The 23654-nt window shown below is 47.2% G+C and overlaps 9 protein-coding genes across 9 annotated transcripts; 4 read left to right on the forward strand and 5 right to left on the reverse strand.

Annotated features, from left to right (window-relative positions):
• Positions 1-958: 958 nt before the first annotated feature.
• On the forward strand, positions 959-2104 carry F5147DRAFT_840950 (uncharacterized protein; the record flags this gene model as incomplete). The annotated part of the gene is made up of 1 exon (XM_041444339.1): positions 959-2104. The coding sequence occupies one exon, from the start codon at positions 959-961 to the stop codon at positions 1679-1681; it is 723 nt and encodes a 240-aa protein (XP_041286262.1). The 3' UTR covers positions 1682-2104.
• Positions 2105-3150: 1046 nt separating this feature from the next.
• On the forward strand, positions 3151-3608 carry F5147DRAFT_780257 (uncharacterized protein; the record flags this gene model as incomplete). The annotated part of the gene is made up of 5 exons (XM_041442429.1): positions 3151-3222; positions 3275-3325; positions 3376-3399; positions 3452-3505; positions 3564-3608. The coding sequence occupies 5 exons, from the start codon at positions 3151-3153 to the stop codon at positions 3606-3608; spliced, it is 246 nt and encodes an 81-aa protein (XP_041286263.1).
• A 1648-nt stretch (positions 3609-5256) lies between these two features.
• F5147DRAFT_780258 (uncharacterized protein) lies at positions 5257-6000 on the forward strand (the record flags this gene model as incomplete). The annotated part of the gene is made up of 2 exons (XM_041442430.1): positions 5257-5854; positions 5888-6000. 2 exons carry the CDS (start codon positions 5257-5259, stop codon positions 5998-6000), a joined length of 711 nt encoding a protein of 236 aa, XP_041286264.1.
• Positions 6001-7356: 1356 nt separating this feature from the next.
• On the forward strand, positions 7357-8199 carry F5147DRAFT_780259 (uncharacterized protein; the record flags this gene model as incomplete). The annotated part of the gene is made up of 9 exons (XM_041442431.1): positions 7357-7428; positions 7481-7534; positions 7585-7608; positions 7661-7708; positions 7767-7814; positions 7873-7920; positions 7979-8026; positions 8085-8132; positions 8191-8199. The coding sequence occupies 9 exons, from the start codon at positions 7357-7359 to the stop codon at positions 8197-8199; spliced, it is 399 nt and encodes a 132-aa protein (XP_041286265.1).
• Positions 8200-8843: 644 nt separating this feature from the next.
• F5147DRAFT_26234 (uncharacterized protein) lies at positions 8844-9748 on the reverse strand. Its single transcript, XM_041428916.1, has 2 exons — positions 8983-9748; positions 8844-8931 (listed from the first exon to the last, which is right to left on the reverse strand). Exon 1 carries the CDS (start codon positions 9514-9516, stop codon positions 9016-9018), a length of 501 nt encoding a protein of 166 aa, XP_041286266.1. The 5' UTR covers positions 9517-9748; the 3' UTR covers positions 8844-8931; positions 8983-9015.
• Positions 9749-11459: 1711 nt separating this feature from the next.
• On the reverse strand, positions 11460-12174 carry F5147DRAFT_780261 (uncharacterized protein; the record flags this gene model as incomplete). The annotated part of the gene is made up of 5 exons (XM_041442432.1): positions 11460-11551; positions 11606-11689; positions 11742-11846; positions 11905-11970; positions 12021-12174. 5 exons carry the CDS (start codon positions 12172-12174, stop codon positions 11460-11462), a joined length of 501 nt encoding a protein of 166 aa, XP_041286267.1.
• A 1215-nt stretch (positions 12175-13389) lies between these two features.
• Positions 13390-15772, reverse strand: F5147DRAFT_26283 (uncharacterized protein). Its single transcript, XM_041428919.1, has one exon. The coding sequence runs from the start codon at positions 15499-15501 to the stop codon at positions 13663-13665; it is 1839 nt and encodes a 612-aa protein (XP_041286268.1). The 5' UTR covers positions 15502-15772; the 3' UTR covers positions 13390-13662.
• Positions 15592-15917, reverse strand: F5147DRAFT_534481 (uncharacterized protein; the record flags this gene model as incomplete). Its single annotated transcript, XM_041430132.1, has 2 exons — positions 15592-15770; positions 15833-15917. Coding segments are annotated over 2 exons (264 nt in total), but the record flags the coding sequence as incomplete, so codon positions are not given.
• Positions 15918-16225: 308 nt separating this feature from the next.
• On the reverse strand, positions 16226-17348 carry F5147DRAFT_724544 (proline-specific peptidase). Its single transcript, XM_041439057.1, has 2 exons — positions 16542-17348; positions 16226-16489 (listed from the first exon to the last, which is right to left on the reverse strand). Exons 1-2 carry the CDS (start codon positions 17192-17194, stop codon positions 16231-16233), a joined length of 912 nt encoding a protein of 303 aa, XP_041286270.1. The 5' UTR covers positions 17195-17348; the 3' UTR covers positions 16226-16230.
• Between the last annotated feature and the right edge of the window lie 6306 nt (positions 17349-23654).

Genomic DNA, 23654 nt, shown 5'->3' on the forward strand with positions numbered 1-23654 from the left:
ATCATCAATGTTTTATATATGGCATAATTTAAAGGTTTTCTGTACTTGTGAGGACGACGCCCGCAGACTAGGTTATGTATCTCTGCCATGGCCACATACTCTACTAGTTCGTGTTCTACCTGCTCCCCAAATTCTATTCTTCCCACGTTAAGCGCGCCTCGAACCATCTGAAACTCATGGCTCGCAGGAAAAGAAAAACATTGCTAGCTGCCCGCATGCTGGGATGCTGACTATTGCTCTTGGGATATCACTGCGTATGTTTGATATTCGGGCTGATAATGTGGATCATAATCGTTTTCTAGTACGAAATCAACACATTTTTTCTGTTTCTTCTCAGCTGTCCGCTTGAGTACGATGAGACTCAACAATCCTCAGCAGCGCCTGCTCTACTCATTGGGACCTCTGATCGAGGCAGAAGTATCACAGAATAAGGCATGCGTGCGAGGGTCGATGCATAGTGAATCGTACGTCGGAGAACCATAGACTTTATTTGGGCGCACATTGAAAAACCAAACATTCTGCTACCCCTCAAACTCTCTCGCTCCAGAATCCTCCCTCCTTGGGAGTCAGTGACGATACATACAAGCCATGTGTCAATCGAACGGGGTGGATTCATCGTTCCAGTGATGCTGTTGGTAGGGGGTGTTCTTTTATTAATAGGATTTCGCAGTTGCTCCGTTAATCAAGCAGCAATAGAATTTGCTCTGGAGTAGTCCAACTCGAAAATCGACTACTATGTAAGAGTTGTGCCATGCGCTGAATGAGTTCGTGTACGTGGGTTCGTCCCACATTTGCATCGAGTGACAACCAGTACTTCCACAGAGCCAGACCACATTATGCGACTAAATGGAACAACAACTCTGGTATGGACTGTCATAGCTTGTGGACCCACACATATTTTAACACGGCTCGGGCCACTGCTGTTCAACTTCTTCTGCCATTGTTCACGAGGTGTTAAATGAGGGCTCGTTCAGACCGGTTTTCCATATCACTCAGCTACCATGGAGACTACCGAGCTTCATTTAACGACCTTCCTGCCGAGATCGTCGCCATCATCATACAATATGCTGCAAAACCCACTTTTACTCAAGACGAGGAATATGAGCTGATGAATCTGTACTCGACCGCTCGTGAACTTTGTCTCGTCTTCCGCGCTTCTAGGCACGTTGCACTGCCTATAATGTTGCACACGGTATTACTGGATTTTCGTAACATGCCAGCTTTCTTGCGTGCTCTACATATGCAGAACGAATACGCTCACACATATCCTGCTCTCCGTTTCGAGTACACGCCTTACATACGCAACATCTGGTTTGGAGAGCGTTGGGGTGGGCGTCCCTCAGACGCTCACGTGTACAGCCGCTTTACCTCTGAGCCTGTGTCAGACCTTGAGCTCATCGCTCCAATACTCCTGGGCGCATCGTCACTAGCGATCGAGTTCTCGTGTCTAGACCTCCTGGCATTCTGTGTAGAGCTCGCATGGAGCCGTATGGACGACAACATAGACCGTGGATGTTTGCCACTTCCGTGGAACATAAAAACATTAACGTTATCGAGGATCATCTGTGATTCATGGGACATGGCAAGGCTTGCCTCAGGATCAGCCTTCCTGGCATCCATCACCCACCTTATCGCCATCCCTCCCGATGAGGATGACTTCACACGTCCTTTGTCGGTCTAGCCGCGGTGTTGGATCTCAAAGTCTCTGTGGATGGAGTACGTTCCGTGGGATTCTTTCGGGAGACTCGAAAGAGCCTCTTTGGTTTTCCCCCAAGTCAAGCTTCCGTTCAATATATACGAATCTAGTATGGGACTGAAATTACACGCGGAACTGTTGACGCTCCCTGGTTCCATGCTCAGGGGCCGCCGCGTACCCGCCGAGATACAAGGGTCCAAAGATGCTGAAGAGGATTATTTTTTGTTGAAAGATGTTGATGCCGAGGTGTCCGATCATCCGGTGCACTTTTGTACTACAACGACTTGTCTATCTTGTCTTCATCCAGATTGGCAGAAAGTGTGGGCATCCGGGTTGCAAGCTGAAGGGAGATGGGTGTTATGATGCGATTAATATTGGGTATACGTAGATGTTCGTAGCTGGCTTCCTGTATTGTGTATATAACTACTTCTTGGCACCGATTGTCAGACTTGTCAACACTTTGTTACCGAGTATTCATGAACGTTAACCATAACATAAGTAAGCCAGAGGCTTAGTGAGGCGCATGTGTATCATCTTTTGGTTGACTTGGAGTTTCTCGTGCAATGAACCCCTCTGGACCTTTCTGGCCATCAGACATGAACCTGTCTGTTAAAAATTATACCAATCAACGACGGTCGGCATGCGTGCCGGACCAAAGTCGACTCGACAGCCACCCATTATACATTATAATTGAGGACGCAACACATTGCAATGTAGGACAGGAGTGCATTTTCCACCAAATAATTTGGCAATAAGACTCGGCGGAGTTTTGTTTCGACCGTGGCACCACAAATCCCATCATTACTGCCGTAGCGGGGACGTCATTTTGCAACCTTCAAGGCCAATTTCAAATTATTTATTTCATTCTGCAGGGCTTGCTGTCCAGCGTACAATCTTCGCAGCGCTACATGTTACTCGACGCCTATGTGATGAGCCGGCATATGTAGATTGCATACATTACACAAGGTTAGTAACTAATGCCCGCTGGGATGGTAAGTAATACTACCGCTCATTGAACGTTTGTCGTGCACTGCTATGACTGGTGGAACGGCAGTTGTTAATGACTTCTATTACCGTGACCTCAGTCAGCTGGACAGTGAGTCATGGTAGGACAGATAGGAACAATGTAAAGCCTCCTCCCCACTAAATTTGAATTGGAAGTCGAGGCTTCTTGATCGAAACAAAAGTGCAAAGTCCGCAATGTGTTCAGGGTCCGGCTCTGTCACGAATCTTGCATCCCTACAGCAATCTGAACAGTATTCAATCGTCGGATCGACCCGGAACATGCATTATGCTTCGACATCTGATTCCTTTGGACAAATACCATTGAACAGTTTCATCACTAGTACTATCATGTGTCCTTGACGTCGTCTTCTGTGGAGTATAAAACAGACAGCATCAACAAGCCTGTCAATTGCCAACAACCTCTCTACAAGTGAAATCAACTCACCATCATGTTTATCCACCTCTCTACTGCGTTCGTTGTTCTCCTCGGCCTGACGGCCCTTGTCAACGCTGGAGTGCCAGTAAGCCTCGCATCGCGTCAAATTTTATCATATTGTTATACAATGTCTGCAGGCTGCTCGCCATGCTGCTCCCATTGACAAGCGTGGCATTATCATGACCCGAGTAAGCCTGGCTTCGCGTCAGATCTCACCTTGAGCTTACAATATGCATAGGCCAATTATTTAGTACCTGCGCCCGTAAGCCTTGCTTCGCACCAAACGTGTAAAACTCACCATAACATATACGTAGGAAAAGTCTCCAGAACCGGACCCAGGCAAGAAGCCAGTAGTAGTAACTGGGCGTGTAAGCTTTATTTCACACCAAATCTGATCATGTCAAACTCACCATACAATGTATGCAGGAGGAGTCTCCAGAACCGGACCCAGGCAAAAAGCCAGTCCACTAGTAGTAACTGGGCGTGTGAGCTTTATTTCATACCAAATATGATCATGTCCAACTCACCATTTGATGTACGCAGGGACTCTGAACCTATGATGATTACTAGTAAGCCTTGTTTCGCGTGTTGACTCACGACACTGTACACAAGGCAACCACTTTGCAGGATCGAATTTTTATGTAGAACAAGTTACAAGGGATGTTGAATAGAATAGTGCTCAATGAGGTTGAAATGTGAGGTGTATTACCGAATGCATGACTGTATGGAAAGCAGGACTATCGTGCTTTGTTTGTGAGCAAGAATTCTACTATATATAAGGCAGGAGCTTCTGACTGAGTCTGAACATACTGCCATTTCGACCACGACTCTTCAACTTGAAGTACTCCAGCTTGGAGAAATTTCTTTCAAACTTTAATTCAGATATCTTTGCCATCGATCAAGAGATCACACGAGGTTTCAATGCTTCAGCACTCCGAATTGCGTAGCAGATACACGATACATATACAAATCAAACCATATTTAAGTCATGATCATTCAAAACCATGATGGAGAATTCTATCCATGCCAACGAGGCCCAAAAGTACCTGCGACAGTTCGGATTTACATACAGTTATATTATGTAAATAGTCTCGTCGTCTAGTTCGTCCGTTCTTGTTCCATGTCAATACTAGTATAGATATAAGTATAGGGTACTCGCAACTGTAGAATGAAAGTGACAAAAAATTATACGAGGGTTGCCGGAAATGTCAACAGAAGCCTGTCCGTCGAACCATGCTGCCCACATGCTGTATATACAACAGCACGGAGCCCCTCGCTCGTGATCAACCGATACCAAACCACGGACGACATGTTATAACTGTAGGAAGTACTTCAGGACTAGATTCGTGAGGCTCGCGCAGGAACTGACCTCAAACATCAATGTAAGGGAAAACCTCCTTCCTCATATCAGTGCAAGAGTGCTAGACGCGTCTACCTCTTCATGTTCTGCTCCCAACCAAAGCTCCCCAGAGCGGCGAGAGGGTGTTAGACCTCTTAGGTCTACTTCTTCGTGTTCCAAACCCTCCCAAAGCTGCTCGGAGCGGCGAGAGGGTACTGCAGGAATAGTAACACCGAAGATGGAGGATGTGAGAGCGAGAGCAACCGTGAAGCAAGGCAAAGTCAACATATTACTAGTGAGATTGAATGAGACAAACGTGTTTATGTAGATGATGTTGGGACACGCAGGGAAACTATGAGAAAAGGACTGCGTGGAGTCTTGATCCAATTTATACGGTATGTTATTTCCCCTGAATATGCACTGCGTGAGGCTGCGTTGGCATGGTGTGAAAACTAGGCTCATCATCGGTCTTACCAAGTGCAAAAACCATGTTTGTTTTGTGATACATCAACTTTGGGCGTCGCAAAGGGAGGTACCGGCTCACGTCCAAGTATGGTTCATGATAGCCTACCGCGCAAGAGAGTTTAGGTGTACTACGACCATCCTATGTTTAGTTTATCATGAGTGAATGACCGGTGCTGATGCCTGAAAGTTAGTGGCTGAAAAATAAAAATAGAGAACTGTGCTTACCTTTCATTCGAGACTGCAACAAAAATTCTCCCAGATGTGTGCAGCCTGTCTTTGGAGTCGGTTTCAGTATCGGTGGTCAGCAGGGGTCCTATGCCAAGCCTCAAATCTCCATCTACCGAACCAGACCCAATTTTCCCATATGCAGGAGCGCGTAATGAATCTACCACGGGGGTGTTTAATCCCTTAGATCACGGTCTTGATATTGATGACGATCCACCATCACCATTCAAAGAATTCGAGTCGCCTGTGCACCCGCGTGGGGCGAATTTTGGTGCAGGCATTGATGATGGGAAGCGACCAGGCGAACAGGTTATGGGGGGTTCTAAAGGTCAGGATGCTGTTGCCAAGTCGCCAGCTGCCAAGGGTGATGCGAAAGGGGAAAGGGAAGAAGAAGAGGCAATTACAAACACAAATATCGGAGATGTGGGTGATGTGGGTGGACAAGACTCCGATGAAGGTACCAAATTAGAGAACATTCAGACTTCAAACGCTGGGGATCATGCCCGAGGTGCGGATAGCCCGAACCGAGAGGAGGGTGCTCGAGAGAAAGGGAAGGCTAATCAAGAGCAAGAAAAGAGTGAACAAGATGGAGAGGGTAATCAGGGAGCGGTCGGCCAAGCCACATGCAAAGATGCCAACCTCGCAAACGGTGATACCCAAGTCGCAGGCAATGATACCCAAGATGCAGGTATGTGTGTCCACTAAGGCAATTTGAACTAAGCCAAAGCTTTACCTCCAGACTCTGGCCCCAAACCAGTGCCGACGCATCTCACTCCTGCCCAAGAAGAGGCTGAAACCCACCGTCATGCCTTCCTACTTAAAGAAGTAGCCTGACTCGAGGAATCACGCAAACGGGAGATAATGGACTCTTCTGATGATCAGTGCCCTTCTGAGATTCAGGCTCGTCTGAGTGCCGTGAAAGCAAGAATTTCAAGAATTATTTTTGCTGGTACGTTCATGTTCCATAGATCTCGCACTGTCTTGCTTACTCAGGCTGTCTTTACCACGAACAAAGACCCACGGGTCCCACCCAGACGTCCACGGCAAAAATCCTCAGGAATTCACCAGTGCGCTGACGAATGCGATCATCGATTTGCTTCTTGAGCGGCAGGACGTTGGACTGATAAAAGTCACAGTATCTTATACGAAGAACAAGCGGGCGGTTGTGGAAAAGTTGTTGAAGGAGTTTAATGCGGAGTGAGTTTATTTGGCTTCTATGGCTGTTATTGTGATGCTAAGTTTCTGGACATCAGACATGAACCTGTCATACCAGTCAATGACGTTCGGCATGCGTGCCGGAGCAAAGTCGACTCGACAGCCACCCATTATACATTATATGTTATAAACGCAGCACACAATTGCAATGTGTGGCAGGATTTCTACCAAAATAAGACTCGCAATTTTTTCGACCGTGGCACTGGCAGGTCCACAACACCCATTACTACTGCCGTAGCGGAGAACCTTCAAGGCCATTTGCAAATTATTTATCTCATTCTGGCCTACCGTGTATCAATGCACACGTTTGATCTGATTATTGACTCTCATGTTTTATCAGATTAGTTTTTTTTACTCTGACACTCAAAAAAAAAGCTCTACCTGGTCCTGCCCTGCTGTCCAGCGTACAATCTTCGCAGCGCTACACGTTGCTTGACACCTATGCTGTGACCTGGCATATGTAGACTGCATACAGTACACAAGGTCAGTAACTCACGCCCGCTGACATGGTAATACTACCGCTCATTGAACGTTTGTCATGCATTGCTACAACTGGTGGAACGGCGGTTGTTGATGATTTATGTTACATCAGTCAGCTGGACAGTGAGTCATGGTAGGACAGATAGGAACATGATCGTTTCAATACAAAACCTCCTCCCCACTGAATTGGAATTGGAAGTCGAGGCTTCTTGATCGAAAAAAAGTGCAAAGTCCGCAATGTGTTCAGGGTCTGGCTCTGTCACGAATCTTGCATCCCTACAGCAATTTGAACAGTATTCAATCGTCGGATCGACTCGGGACACGTACTATGCTTCGACAGCTGATCCCTTTGGACAAATACCACTGAGGGGTTTCATCCCTAGTACTGTCATATGTCCAAAACACGACCTGACGTCCTCTTCTGTGAGTATAAAACAGACAGCGCCCATAATAAATTGCTAACAACCTCTCTACAAGTGAAATCAACTCACCATCATGTTTATCCACCTCTCTACTACGTTCGTGGTTCTCCTCGGCCTGACGGCCCTTGTCAACGCTGGAGTGCCAGTAAGCCTCGCATCGCGTCAAATCTTATCATATTGTCATACAATGTCCGCAGGCTGCTCGCCACGCTGCTCCCCTTGACAAACGTAGCACTGTCGTGACGACCCGAGTAAGCCTGGCTTCGCGTCAGATCTCACCTTGACCTTACAATATGCACAGGCCAATTATTTAGCACTTGTGCGCGTAAGCCTTGCTTCACACGAAACATGTCAAACCCACCCTAACATGTACGCAGGAAGAGTCTCCAGAACCAGACCCAGGCAAACCAGTAGTCACTGGGCGTGTGAGCTTTGTTTCACACCAAATCTCATCGTGTCAAACTCATCGCACAATGTATTCAGGAAGAATCTCCAGAACCAGACCCAGGCAAGCCAATAGTCACCGGGCGTGTAAGCTTTATTTCACGTCAAATCTAATCATGTCAAACTCACCATACAATGTATGCAGGAGGAGTCTCCAGAACCGGACCCAGGCAAGCCAGTAGTAACTGGACGTGTAAGCTTTGTTTCACACCAAGTCTCATCATGTAAAACTCACCACACAATATATTCAGGAAGAACCTCCAGAACCAGACCCAGGCAAGCCAGTAGTCACTGGACGTGTAAGCTTTGTGTCACACCAAATCTGATCATGTCAAACTCATCGCACAATGTATTCAGGAAGAGTCTCCAGAACCAGACCCAGGCAAGCCAGTGGTAACTGGGCGCGTAAGCCTTGTTTCACACCGAATCTAATCATGTCAAACTCACCATGCGATGTACGCAGGGACTCTAGTAAGACTTGTTTCGCGTGTTGACTCGCGACACACTGTACACAAGACAGCCACTATGCAGAATCATATTTTTATGTAGAACATGTTACAAGGGATGTTGAGTAGAATAGTGCTCAATGAGGTTGAAATGTCAGGTGTATCACCGCTGTATGGAAAGCAGGACCACCGTGACCGCGCTCTGTTTGTCAGCAAAAAATCTACTATACAAGGCAGGAGCATCTGACTGAGTCTGAACATACACCCGGGCAACTCCCGTCTTCAGCTTGAAAGTACTCCAGCTTGGGGGAATTTCTTTCAAACTTTAATTCAGATATCTTTGCCATTGACTCAAGACATTACACAAGGTTTCAGCGCTTCAGCACTCGACACTCTGAATCGCACAGCAGATACATGAAAATCAAACGATATTTAACTCATGATCATTCAAAACCACGATGGAGAATTCTATCTATGCCAACGAGGCCTAAAAGTACCTGTGACAGTTCGAATTTACATACAGTTATATTTAATAGTCTCGTCATCTAGTTCGTTCGTTCTCGTTCCATGTCAGTACTAGTATAGATATATAGGGTGCTCGCAACTGCAGAATGAAAGTGACAAATTATACGAGGGTTGCCGGAAATGCTAACAGAGGCCTGTCTGTCGGACCAAGCTACCCACATGCTGTATATACAACAGCACGGAGCCCCTCGCTCATGATCAACCAATACCAAACCACGGACGACATGTTATAGCTGTAAGAAGTGCTTCAGGACTAGATTCGTGAGGCTCGCGCAGGAACTGACCTCAAACATCAATGTAAGGGAAAACCTCCTTCCTCATATCAGTGCAAGAGTGCTAGATGCGTCTACCGCTTCATGTTCTGCTCCCAACCAAAGCTCCCCAGAGCGGCGAGAGGATGCTAGACCTCTTAGGTCTACTTCTTCGTGTTCCAAACCCTCCCAAAGCTCCCCAGAGCGGCGAGAGGATGCTAGACCTCTTAGGTCTACTTCTTCGTGTTCCAAACCCTCCCAAAGCTCCCCAGAGCGGCGAGAGGGTGCTAGACCTCTTAGGTCTACTTCTTCGTGTTCCAAACCCTCCCAAAGCTCCCCAGAGCGGCGAGAGGGTGCTAGACCTCTTAGGTCTACTTCTTCGTGTTCCAAACCCTCCCAAAGCTCCCCAGAGCGGCGAGAGGGTGCTAGACCTCTTAGGTCTACTTCTTCGTGTTCCAGACCCTCCCAAAGCTCCCCGGAGCGGCGAGAGGGTACTGCAGGAATAGTAACACCGAAGATAGAGGATGCGAGAGCGAGAGCAACCGTGAAGTGAGGCAAGGTCAACATATTACAGTGAGATTGAATGAGACAGACGTGTTTATATAGACGATGTTGGGACACGCAGAGAAACTTTAAGAAAAGGACTGCGTGGAGTCTTGATCCAATTTATACGGTATGTTATTTCCCCTGAATATGCACTGCATGAGGCTGCATTGGCATGGTGTGAAAACTAGGCTCATTATCCAGCAGTGATCACTCCTTGGCGGCACCGCGAGTCGGTATTGATGAGCGTCAGCGTCTCCAATGTTTCGAACCGCCTCAATTCCGGGGGGTGAATAGGCCGTATAGGCGGAGAGGTCCTACCAAGTGCAGAAGCTATGTTTATTTTTTGATACAGCAACTTTGGGCGTCGCAAAGGGAGGTACCGGCTCACGTCCAAGTATGGTTCATGATAGCCTACCGCGCAAGAGAGTTTAGGTGTACTACGACCATCCTATGTTTAGTTTACCATGAGTGAGTGACCGGTGCTGATGCCTGAAAGTCAGCGGTAGTCATTGTAACGATTACGAACTGAAAAATAAAAATAGAGAACTGTACTTGCCTCTCATTCGAGACTGCAACAAATTCTCCCAGATGCGTGCAGCCCGTCCTTGGAGTCGTTTTCAGTATCGGTGGTCAGCAGGGACAACTGTCTCCCATCGCTCTCATCTTCTGAGGAGAAACCAAGAATTGACCCTCTCGCTGTAGGATGAGTATGATGAACCATCAGCTAGACTCGTAACTGCTCTCTGCATTCATGATTGTATCGTTTTCACTACTTACCTGTGCAAACAGGTTCGAGACTGCTACCTTGGTGAAAAGATAGTCTTTTGCAGTGGGGCATCGTCATTTCGGTTGTCATCCTTACTTCAGGAAGTTGCTCATTCGGACTCTGTACATGTCATGTCCGGTCATCGTGTCGTTTGTGCCCCGCAACCTGCCGGAATTTGGAGTATTGACTTGTCATTGCCATCAAAGCACAATCACACCAATTCATTGGAAACACCTGTATGCATCTGGTGTGTAGTATGCACCGCGTTCCATGGTCCAGGTCGCTGGCTATCAATAAAGAAAGACCGCACAAGTTACACTTAGCAATTTCCAAAAACAATGATTGGGGTTCGCACCATGTACACCTTCCGAGCGGGATAAGTACTGTTCCTGTCTGACTATGCGCCCTCTCTCAAGCCAAATCAGGGTGCTGTAACAGGCTTCATCTTGAGTACTTTGGCCATCGATAGCAAATTGATACGTTCATCATTCTCGTCGCATGCAGTGACGTTAGAAAGCCGACCGGGAAATACCGTGTTTCGGCGCTCTTCCAAATCCAACTTGGTCAAAGACTACGTCACAGTCCATAGCTACACAGTGACTGCAAATTGGTCATTACTAGTACTCATGGGGAAAATAAATACAACCTTGACTCACCAGGCCTTCCGTCCGCAAGTCTAGACATCTAGTGACCAGCAGTTGTGCCATTTGATTAATGGGGACATGTTCTCGTCCTTGAGTGCGGTGTGTCGGTCTCCATCTTCCATCATGCGCTTTTTGAAAACATTTAACAGCTTATTTTTGAAACACGATCTTCGGGGTTAACATGACAAAACAGTGCATAGTTGCGCACTGACACAGATGCTATTTCTCCAATGCACGCACTTAAACTTGCGAATGAGATAATGTCAGCGCTTCAAAGTGGTAAGACTTGTAATTTCTTGGATCTTCAACTGTCCTGAGCTGCTGATGTTAATGCAGATAACTCATTCTCGAATCACTGGTTGGAAATGTTGTACAGAATAGTGAGTAGTTGAAATTCACTGAAAATCTTCCCATTGACTAAACCTTTCCAGAGCCACCTGTGCAGTGACTCGGGGAATGCTTTTCAACTGCTGCGATACCCTTCACGAATGAAATAATTCTTTGATCGTTGTCAGTCTATTGCGCAAGAGCATCTGGTTGCTATACTGCTTGCTTTAAGAATCGGAGATCCTCTCGTGAACTGCGCTTTGAAATAGTAATCCCAAGACGTGCGTAGGTACGGGTCCCTCAGCACGTTGAACAGCCACTATATTTTTAGTAAGCATTAGTCAAGCGATCATTCATATTCATATAGACTGACGCAATCTTGAAGCTACTTCCTCCGTCTTCCAAAAAGAAATAGCGGCCGGTGTCGGTTCAGGTTCGTTTGCCCTGTTGTTGCCTGCTATGAAAAGCAGAAATGGTAGCTTAGGAACAAGTCGAGCGATTTCATCTACCTCGGCTGGGTGACACTTCCTGATGAACGCCTGTTTGCCAAAGAGCACCAACGAGGGGCGTCAGACTCATTTGAATCTCTGCCGTATGTCGACCATCAGCGCGGACTGCGGGCGATCAGTTTACTAGGCCGCTGCGTAACGAGCTGTGACTTCTTGCCTTTACTTGGGATTATTTCGTCGTGGACGGCTGTTATCCACAGTCTTCCATCCTGAGTGTCGGCAACAGGAACTATCACAGGAATCAGATAATAGCTGCAGGCGATATCTGAAGATCCACACCAGCCATCCCTGGGGCAACGTCTTTGCACAGGTTATCAACACTCAGCTGAGCTGGAACATAATTCGTACCTGTGTCTTTAACAATAATGAGGGCGGCACACGAAATATGAAGTACCAATAAACCGTAAATGAGGGATGGAATGTTGGGGTACATTTTGAAACTTTTGCGAGAGGTGAGCCCCACGATTTTGATGGAATACGCATGGACAAGCTGAATTTATAGCAGAACCGCACGCCTTATGGATGTGGGGCCTTCGTAGCCTTGAAAAAAGCGAGGTCTGCTCCAAGAGGCCTACAGAATCAGCCCCGGCCTTACCCACATTATCTGCGCTTCGGTGCTGAAGCGAGCTGGCAAAGCACAGCAAGTGCGCACAGTGTATGGGAAGCTCAGCTGCTTCGAGAGGTGTGAGAGTAGCTTCTCGGGCTACCGCAGTACCATAATCGCTGGGATGTCCAGAACACGCCGTGTTATCGACACAACAAGCAAGTGAATAATCACAGACTGATAGACCTTCTGCACTGAAAAGAGGCTTTCGATAGTCTTCCTTGTTTTGTGTTCAAAGGCTTATATATCAGCCCTAAACCCTGTCTCTGTAACTTATCAATACGTAGGAGAAGTACGCCAATGTTTTTCGACACTCAGTGTCTGGACCTGAAGTCACTCTGATATTTGGCGGTTAACTAACGGATGAGCCGACAATTGAAGACTCTGAAGACCAAAATGATCGCGAAGTCCGGAGCGGCATGCGCGTCCATCTCCCGACCCACACCGCGGGTGTTTTGATGCTCCAAGTGTTTGAAGTGTTTGATTGCCCATGTGCAATGAATCATATGCCCAGCAGCCCCGTAAATCATACAGGACATAACCAGAAACCCATTGAAGTAATTATTCGTCCAACATAAAAAACTATATACAAAATAATACAGTACTTGTACTGCATATCTGTGAGCGACCATAAATCAGAGCATAAAGAACAGAGACAGCGTTGTCCAGCAACGTTTGTATCCAGGTGATGAAATCGAGTGCGTGATACAGGTGAGATATCGATATCGTGGCATGATTAGTGGAGTAGGGTACTCGCATGGTTGAGTAATCGTGATAAAATCCACATAGACAAAACATCCGTGGGGTAGTTGCGAATACGACACTGGTGGTGAAAGCGTTGTGGACATGGTAGTCAATGGGCGTGTAATACGTGAACACTTAAAACGTGATATTCAGAATAAATGGTGTCCCCGAGTCATTCCGGACCTTGAACTTGTTCCTTTAATGTAAGGCATTAGTGCGAAGCCACATAGAAAAGAGGAAATAAAATAGCATAAAAACCCATCTGCTAAAAAGCGGGCGGAACAACGCGGTAAAAAAACTCACTCTTTCACCCAATCTACAACAGCGTTCTTCAAGTCACCTGCCTTTCCGCCTCCCTTCCTCTGCTTGTTGATATATCCAACGACCGCTAATGGCTCCGCATGAGGCGTTTCCAGGAGCAGATCTACAATAGCGGTATGTACAAGGTCAACGGCTGACGGGCCGTCGATACCTGAAAGGGTGAGTTGGTGTGGGGTTTCAAGTTCGTCAGAGGGGTCTGTGCATGGTAAAAGAAAGTGGAAGATTCAGCACCGTGCCCAAAACCAAAAGGATTCAAATCAAAGAAGCACCTTCATAAACCCTCCTCTCGACTCTCTCTCTAACCATCTTAAGCCTCTCCTTAAGCCCATTTAACCTCTCTACACTCAATGCACTTGGACTTCCCCGCCCTGTCCCACTCTCCGCTTTCGCGATAAGCACCTCCAGCTGCTTCAGCTCCCGCATCAAGAATTCCCCGCGTAGGGACTCGCGCTCGGTCTGCTCTGGGGTAAGAAGAGTCGGCTCAATAGGCGTCGCTACCTCCTTGAAGGGCGGTGGCGGCGAATTAGGGCTGCTGTCAGGGAAGTCGGATCCTTGCATCCCACGGATGTGCTCGTGCTTTGTTGTGTTTGTGTCTATCTCTGTCGTACGCTGCACAGGAACAGCCGCATCTTGCGTTGGACCATCTGGAATGGGAACGGGGTCTGATGCAGAGCCTGCAGGGTTTTGAGAGTCAGGACCTGGTGTTTGAGCACGGGCAGAGCTCTGCTGGTCTTGGGGAGTAGTCTCAGGTGCACCGGGCGTGGCGTTCTGTATAGCATTCCTAACTCCTCTTCTCTTCTTTCCTGTTTTTTCTTGTTTTTGAGCAGGGGTAAGAGCAGGATTATGGTTGCTGCCAGGGTCGTCTGCATTGGGGATGGAGTTCGGGAGGGGATTGTCGGCGGTGGTGTTGATGTTGGTGCCTGTGATACCATCAGTGTTCGATGCTTGAACCTCGTCGAGAGGTTTGGGATCGGTAATCGTAGACCTCGTAGTTAGAGCGTCAGGAAGGGTGGTTGTCTGAGAGGGGTGCACGGGTGGGTTTTGAGACGCAATGTCTGACTGGATGGCAAACTCATTCCTGGTATATTCCACTGCAAACCCACCCACAAAAGCTTCGGGTGCAATTACCTCGGCAGAAAGCCCGCCTACGAAAGCTGCTCCTCCAGTAGTACCAGTACCCATCAGAGACTCTGACCTACCGCCGAAGATCGGCTCAGTTCTTGCGCCTTTCCCTACCACTGAACCCACCACCGATTCATCATCATCATCATCATCTGCATGCCTGAGCATTGAAGGTCCAGGGCCTGAACCCACGCGGCGGTGTCCTGTCACTGCGCTGGGCTGAGGCTGTCCTTGTCTAGAAATTGGTCGCTCCCACTCAGCCGTGCTCGCCTGATGTTGAGTAGCATCGATTCCCACGTCCGACGTAGTCTTGTCGCTTCGCACGCGGCTCAGTATATTCTTCGCGCCAAATAGGGAGAGGACACTGCCCATGACGGATGCCGGCCGTGATTCTGGCAGCGGCACTTGGTGAGCAGCGATTTTAGGGAGGGCGTTGATGTGCATGCGAGGTGTTGGAGAAACAACTTCGATATTTGCGGTGATCATTTGACTTTCAGATGTAAGTGGAGGAATGTCGAGTACACTTAGCTCTGGGTCCTGCTCTTGTTCTGGCGAATATGTAGATACACTAACGTGCACCCAGCTGTCATCTTGGATAATTATAGGATCGTGTCTCGAAGGCCCAGCATCGGAGAGGTGTGAAATATGTTGGGAGTGCAGGTTGACAGGTGGAAGACATGCGGGATCGACGGCGGTTGATATGAATGCTGGGGATGGACCTGGGACGACTTCGCGAACGCGACTGAGCTCAGAGTTCGTTTCAGAAAGGGCAGGACGGCCGGGGTACATCCCGAGTGGCATACGTCTTTTGTGTATTTGTTGGGAGGGTGAAGCGGGAGGTGCAGCGCGGGTACTCGAAACAACAGATGATGGTGGAGCACGTCTAAACAAGCTTCGCACGGGATATTTGATGGAAATCTTCGGTACCTGGAAGTCATTCTTGACCTTCCATCGCGGCATGGTCTTCATTATAGATTTCACTTCCCTCCTCAGTGCCTTATAGACACTCTTCAACCCTGTATCGCGCCATATTCCGGGAGCGACGTCTGCAAGGAGGAGCCCGACCAGCGTCCATGCGCATGTGAGGGCAAAGCGAGAAAGTGATTGTGATAAGTAAATGTCAATTGCTACGCGCGTAGCAAGGGCGAGGTATGGGTCTTTTGACCTCGATCGAGAGCGGGTGTGCTTTGAGAGGAAGTGCGAGAGCACGACGCCTTCCCAGAGTCCGATAAGTATGCCTTGCAGCGAAGTTAGTTAAATATATTTGAAAAAAAAACCCCAAAGACTGCTCGAGACCAACCTACGAGTTTGTGATCTTTGCCTGTTGCAACGTCGAGCACGACGCGCAGAGCGACGCCTGCCCCGATTGATAGTATGTTTTCCATGTCTTTGGTGAATGCATAAGTACTGTGTCAAGCTCAATAACAATATTATTGTTGTGCGTTCGGCAAATTCCGTACACCAACCAAAGTCTACATCCGGATTCCCATCTCAATCAGATATTCCAGTGTGCCACCTCATTTGTTTCTAGTGTCTTCAAGCTCTCCTAACATATGGCAAACAGCTACCCTCTCATCTTGTATCCTTCACCTAAGGCAGGATAATGCCTTAAGATCCTTCCCTGAACCCGTGGAAGGTGCAAATCACTGGTCATTCCATTCTCGTGCATTCAGTCTTATATTTTACAAGATTAACTATTCAAGCATATGTCAAAAAATCAGCCACCACTTGAAAGTATCTCGCCTGGTCCTCCTCCTCCAAGAATGGCATGTGACGCTGCGAAAACTGTGCCCACTTCACATGCGGGATTCTCTGGAAGAAAGGACTCATGCAGACGTCCTGCGCTTCGTCCATCACACCGTTGGTGAGCAGAGTAGGTGTTGTGATTGTGTGAAGCTGATCCAGACACGACCATGACTTCAGCGTTCCCGTAATCGTGAACTCTGACGGTCCATTCCTGGAATCCATGATCAGTACATATCAGAAAGGTCCGTCAAGATATCACCTACATCGTATGATACACGGTGGGATGTTGCATCATGGCCGCAAAGGACGTTTCCATCACCTTTGGCCAGGGGCTCTTGCAGACATGTTTTTCAAAGAAGATCCCTACCATTTTTTCATATTCAGGACTATCCGTTGTCCCCTCTTTTTCGTGCCTCTCAATCGTCTCCCTCACATCCGCTGGCAGCGCTTTCAGCAGCTGGCGGGTGCTCTGTTCCCACAATGCCATGGACGGCGTTCCGCTGGTGATGACGAGGTGTTTGAGACCCACAGGATGTCTGTGGCTGGCGTAGTGTGCCCCTAGCATCGCTCCCCAGGAGTGACCTAGAAGAGCGAAGCCATCCTGGACACCAAGGTGGGCAACAAGGTTTTCCAGCTCATCCACGAAGAGATCAACGGCCCAAAACTCTTTGGGCTTGTCCGCCGCACCTTCAAAAAAGGACTTTCCGATGCCGATCTGGTCGTAAAAGACGACAGGGATGTTACATTTGTTGTGAATTTCGGCGAGAGGTGTCATGTACTCATGCGAGAAGCCGGGGCCGCCGTGCAGCACGATGAGAGGGTGGGCACCCGAAGTGAGATCGCCGACGATTTTGTACCAAGTCTGGTACGTGTCATCTCCGACTTTGAAATCTACTTTGCCTGTAACTTCGGTCATTGGAAGTTGGACGTATGGGGCGTGTTTCGAGAGCGAGCTAGCAACGAGCAGACGCAACCCTTTATGTACACCTGAGAAGGATGTTTCGACGTTCAAAATGGACTATTTCGGCTGTTTGTCCATCGCCCGAGATGAAACGGCGGTGTTTGGGAGGCTGATCATCATATCAGTCGTGCTAGCGCTATTTATGATTCTTCGAGGCTTGATTTCGCAATTGGTCTTGGAAAATATATTCATCCAAAACTTTAAACACGCGAATGCGGCGTTAAATCAGCCTGGCATGGAAGAGAATCTTGAAGCTGTGGACTAGGCTTATTGTTCTATGGAGGTCGATATGGAATTTGGATGAAATGGGCGCTCAACTTTACTTGATGGCCATGCACATCGTGATGTGAGCGCGGAGTTGCAATATATATGTAGCATATGGTCACCATCATTCCGCGGTGATTTGAGCAGTTCCCTTGTTTGAACTTGTTTCCATGATGGTCTTGCACTGATGACTGACACGGCGTGGGTAAGTTATCTACAGCATTGCTTTATGGCGGTGATTAACTTACCTGTTCTGTATTCAAGTTTCAACGGGGAGATTTCGAGCAGTACTAGTATCGACAAATATTGTTGCTAAGCGTCCGAGTCAGCATCACGAATCGTTCACGATCGCAGGAAGGTATGTGGCTGCCACCCCAAGTCGCACGAGCATTGGATGTAAGTTAATACCACGCGAGATTACACTGACTGTTAGTACAAGGTATACGTACACTCAGTACTACAGCATGTGCACACCAACTGGTGTTGGACGTCAAATAGGCTTATCTCGTAAGAAGATGATTCTATGGCATGGAGTCAGGGCCGCCGAGCGCCGTTACGATACAGGAATACTACGGTATGTATTGTCAGCAAGTACAATCTTAGTAGTATACTAATTTGTTGCTGAGGAAGCCTACTGCCACTAATGATCTACAAGATGTCATCGTCTCATCTGTTATTCCCACAGGCTATACCATCCACGCCGTCAGAAGTCCAGGTACATTTAGTGACGTCTGTTGCTGCCACTGAATCGCGTGAATACCACAGACAAGAGTAAGACGTAGAAGCTGGTGTTGAGCACGCTCATATTATTGAATGATAGTACCGTCGCCTAAGACTCGCTGGTTAAGATGCGTCGTCTTATTCCAAACAAGGTTAGTTGGGCCCCTTTAAATGTTAGCTCGGCGATGGGGGGATGCATTGGTTCAGAATTCGGGAATGGTTTTTCCAAAACTTCGAATGTGCCAAGTCGCATGATGTACGGTAAGTACTGACCATTACTAGAAAAAATCCCTTCTCCCCCTTGGTTTGGCACGTATGCTTAATTGCGCGAACCTTGAAAGTCACCTCACCATGTTCAAAACGGCATGGATGGGCGGACTGGTGGGAACACACACCAGAGCATTCATGAACCTAGAGACACGATGGGACACAGGCTTCCCAGATTTAACCTTGCGCTGCATCGAGCCTTTAAAAGCCACAGGACCCCGCGTCACCAGTCATATCATTTACTAGATGTTCAAATTCATCAGCCAAGTCCTACGTCATCACCGGGGACTACTCACAGGCTATACCATCTTCATCGTCACCCAGATACATTTATTTGCCACTGTGAATCGCGTGAATACCACAGATAAGAGTAAGACGTAGAAGCTGGTGTTGGGCACGCTCATAGTGTTGAATGATACCGTCGCCTAAAGTTCGCTGGTTGTCTTATTCCAGATGAGATTAGTTGGGCCCTTTTACATAAATGTCAGCTCAGCGAAGGGGGGATGCATGGGTTTAAAATTCGGGAATGGTTTTTCCAAAAATTTGAATATGTCAAGTCGCACGACGTACGGTACTAGTACTGACCGTTACTAGACAAATCCCTTCTCCCCCTTCGTTCACGTATACTTAACTGCGCGAACCTTGAATGTAGGCGCGGTAGGACGCAAGCTCCCTAGATTAAAATGTATTGTCTTACATAGAGTTCTGCCATCATCATCAAGTATAGTCGTGGTAGTATAATTTCTCACTACCCACTCAAGTGATAAACTGGAAATACAATTTGTTGTTGAAGGCTACTGTCACTATATGTGTATAGTGATGATCATATACAAAACGACCGTCCCGTCTACTGATCCATTATTCTTTACATCAACTTTCAACCTTTCCGCTGCATCCAGCCTTTAAAAGATTTGGGCCGGGCGGGGATTACTACCCACTCCTTCTATTACTACTAGAGGTTCAAATTCATCAGCCAAATCTTACACCATCACCGGGACCTACTCACGGGCCATACCATCTACATCGTCACTCATGCACTTGTCACAGTCCATGTCACTGGTGATGGGTGCTGCTAGGATTTGCACGAAGGCCACAGACAAGAGTAAGATGTAAAAGCTAATGTTGGGCAGGATCATGGTAGGATTGAATGATACTGTTGGCTAAGACTTGTTTGGTTAAGGTGTGTTTTTGTGTGCCAGATGAGAATCATGAGATTGTAGTTGGGCCTTTTTATACATCAGCTCGGCGAGAGTTTACCCAAGGTTTACCCAAGTGAAGCACGTTGCTTTGGGATTTAGAGATAGTATTTTTGTCAAAGGTAAGATGGAAGTCGGCGTTTAAGCTTCAAGTTCGGTGCACAGCGATTGGCTGATACAGACTTACTACTTACCATGGCTCTATTAATCGTAAGTATTGCCTGGCGGTAAAGGTTTCAAAGTACTAGTACTGACCCATATCTGAAGCTTGAAGGCCGGGATGACGGCACCTACAGGGTTTTACTGTTTTGGGATCCAACATCACAATGCTGATGCATAGCACCTCCGAGCAAAGACATGCCGTCACTTTCGGGTCAACTTTGAAAATAACCTGACAATTGTTTAATGCAGTTGCTGCCATAATGAAGTAGTTCGATCGAAACAGTCAACGATGAGCTTGAAGGAGCGGCTGTTCGAGTAGTTCCTCCTATCAAGATAGCGGTAAAACCATTCTACGACTTGCGCAAGCCAGAAAACATCAACACTTCAAAACAAACTTTATCGGCTATTCGTACCATACTTACCTATTTTCCTTAGGTCGTACATAGTCGCAGGATAGGCCGTAGAGCAACAGTTTCCGTAAACTGGCGAAATAATTTGTTGTTGAAGGCTACTGTCACTGTATAGTAATCAAATACAGAATGATGACCGTTCCGGCTGCTGTTCCATTATTCTTTACATCAACTTTTAACCTTCCGCTGCATTGAGGCTTTAAAAGCAACTCGCTCCTTCTTTTGCTAGAGGTTCAAATTCATCAGTCGAGTCCCACACCATCGCCGGAATCTACTCACAGTCTATACCATCCACATCGTCACCGGTCCTGCGACATGCCGAGCCACTAGTGGCGACTGCTGCTGGGATTCGCGCAAAGGCCACAGACAAGAGTAAGATGTGGAAGCTGATGCTAGGCAGGATCATGGTATTGAATGATACCGTTGGCTAAGTCTCACGGGCTAAAATGCGTTGTTGTATACCAGATGAGATTGGTAGTTGGGTCCTTTTAAACATCAGCTCGGCGAGGGGTCACCTAAATGAAGTGCGTGGGTTGCAACTCAGAGATAGTAGTCGTTCCTCGTATTCTTGTCAAAGGTACGAGGGAACTCGGCACTCAGACTCGGTGCACAACAGTTGACTGATGCGGACTTACTAGTATGGCTGTACTGATCATAAGTATTGCCAGTGCCTTGCGGGCAAAGCACTAGCACCGAACATCTTAAGGCCGGCACGACGGCACTTCCAGGTTTGTAACCATTTTTGGATTAAATAACACGACGCTGATGCATAGCAGCATAGGGCCTCCGAGCAAAATCATGGTAGAGTCTCATCCGATTCAGAGGAGCACGACTTACCATTGACAACATTGTAGTGTCTTGCACGGTGAGGGATTCGTTGCTTGACCATGAAGGTCACCTAAGTAGTACGGTACTACCATCACCGTGTGCAGCTGGTCGGAGATCAGTGCGCACGACGATTCCAATGTCTCGTTACAGCGTTTGTACCGCCCTATACAACTAAGGTTATGACGACTTACCGTAAAAAGTAGTTAGCAAAGCATGAGCGGCCCTGTTGGCTTGGTGTCGTTCCAATAACAAATAAGGCAGCTAAGTGATTTTTTCAAATTCTGGTCTATCGATACGGCGAAGATAGTCGTAAATACGTCTGCGTGATCCATGCCGATCAGGCCGAGCTCGACAGGTGGATTGGGACGCCATATAACACTATTCACTGGAGTCTTGTCTCTCCTCGTTCAGAGCCTCGAGCAGTTGACCGCATCGGGTCCGACTGTATGAGTTGTTTTGTCAACACCACACATATTTCTACGAAATTCTACATCTGAATAGAGATGCGTCCTGCGGTTTAGTCATGTGCATGAATGATGGTAATTGGTCTAGCTCAGCTACTCACCTGTCGCATTGAATTATCAGAGAGAATTAACCTCAGTACCTTACGGTACATCTTTCAGGATGACGAGGATGGCAGTAGATTATGATGCTATATGGGTGAGGTGAAACAGCAGTTCGTTGCATTTCGATTTCATTTCTGTTATCCGTCGGTGATTCCCTAGGCACCCGACATTGTGGGCGTTACAGTCACTGCGATCAGCATCAGCATCATCAGAATCATCATGTGGTAACGCCCAGCCCACAGAACTTGGAGGAGCGACTGTTGGTCGGTACTAAATCCATTCTCCGACTGCAAGCTAGAAAACATCAACACTTCAAAACAAAATTTATCGGCAATCTCCTAATTATCTCATAGAGCAATTTTCGACAACAGGCCTGGAGTTGTAGAACCTTTAAAGTCACCTCACTTTCAATTAACATGTTCAAAACCGCAGGGAGGGGTGGACTGGTGGGAGCACGCCTCACACCATGAACCTAGAGGCGCGGTGGGACACAGGCTTCCTAGATTATAATGTATTGTCTTACATAGAGTTTTGCGATCGTCATCAAGTATAGTCTTAGTAGTATAATTTCTCACTACCCCGACTCAAATAATAAACTGGAAATATAATTTGTTGTTGAAGGCTACTGTCACTATATGTGTATAGTGATGATCATATACAAAACGACCGTCCTGTCTACTGATCCATTATTCTTTACATCAACTTTCAACCTTCCGTTATATCGAGCCTTTAAAAGCCCCCGTCAGTCACTCCATCTTTTGCCAGAGCTTCAAATTCATCAGCCAAGTGCTACACCATCACCGGGACCAACTCACAGGCTATACCATCTACATCGTCACTCAGGCTCCTGTTAGACTCCGAGTCACTGGTAACGGGTGCTGCTGAGATTTGCGCGAAGGCCACAGACAAGAGTAGGATGTAAAAGCTAATTTTGGGCAGGATCATGGTAATAAGACTTGTTGGTTAAGATGCGTTTTTGTGTGCCAAATGAGATTGTAGTTGGGCCCTTTTATACTAATCAGCTCGGCGAGGGTTTACCCAAGTGAAGCACGTTGCTTTGGAATTTAAAGATAGTATTTTTGCCAACGGTAAGATGGAAGTCGGCGTTCAAATTTAAATTCGGTGCACAGAGATTGACTGATGCGGACTTACCATACTGTATTGATCGTGAGTATTGCCTGGCGGTAAATCAGAGGATTAGTACTGACTCACATCTGAACGGCCGGGATGACGGCACCTGCAGGTTTGTACTGTTTTTGGTTCCAACACCACAATGCTGATGCCATAGCACTTCTGAGCAAGGACATGCCGTCACTTTCAAGTTAACTTTGAAAATAACCTGACTTGAGCGAAATCTGTTTAATGCACTTGCTGCCATAATGAAGTAGTTCGATCGAAATAGTCAACGATGAGTTCGCAAGTTGGATTGGAAATGTCTGCGTAATCCAGGCCGATCAGGCGGAGCCCAAGAGATGGATGTGAACGCCACATAGTTGTACTCACTGGAGTCTCGTCTCTCCTCGTTCGGAGCCTCGAACGGTTGACCATATCTGACTGTATGAGTTGTTCTGTCAACATCACACATATTTTTTACGAACGAAGTTACATTTTACACTTGAATAGAGATACGTCCTGCGGTCCAATAGCCATGAATCACGGTAATTGGTCTAGCTCGGCTGCTCGCCTGTCATATTAACCCATGAGAAAGAAATAACCTTACCTTGAATTGGGGACAGGACGCCTCACGTCAGGGGATTCGCGCACCCGGAGATGCGATCGGTCCTTAGACTACTCGTAGAATGTATTGTCCTAGTACTTCTCTGAGACTGCAAAGGACAAAAATTGGAATAAAAAAAACTTACCTGACGGTACATCTTTCAGGATGACGGAGATAACAATAGATTATGATGTGCCACAACGTTGTCACATGGGTGGGGTGGAAAAGCAGTTCGCTACATTTCAATTTCAATTCTGTTATCCATCGTTTCCTAGGTGCCCAATG

This window comes from Suillus discolor (genome assembly GCF_016758755.1).
Source record: "Suillus discolor strain FC423 chromosome Unknown F5147scaffold_102, whole genome shotgun sequence".
NCBI classification, from domain to species: Eukaryota; Fungi; Basidiomycota; class Agaricomycetes; order Boletales; family Suillaceae; genus Suillus; species Suillus discolor.

Excerpts from the sequence above, each read along its gene's own strand:
- F5147DRAFT_26234 (XM_041428916.1), bottom strand. The coding sequence starts at position 9,516 with ATGTTGACCTTGCCTCACTTCACGGTTGCTCTCGCTCTCGCATCCTCT.
- F5147DRAFT_26283 (XM_041428919.1), bottom strand. The coding sequence starts at position 15,501 with ATGAAGACCATGCCGCGATGGAAGGTCAAGAATGACTTCCAGGTACCG.
- F5147DRAFT_724544 (XM_041439057.1), bottom strand. The coding sequence starts at position 17,194 with ATGACCGAAGTTACAGGCAAAGTAGATTTCAAAGTCGGAGATGACACG. Across the intron at positions 16,490-16,541 it reads CCCACCGTGTATCATACGAT|GAATGGACCGTCAGAGTTCA; the intron begins GTAGGTGATATC and ends CATGGATTCCAG.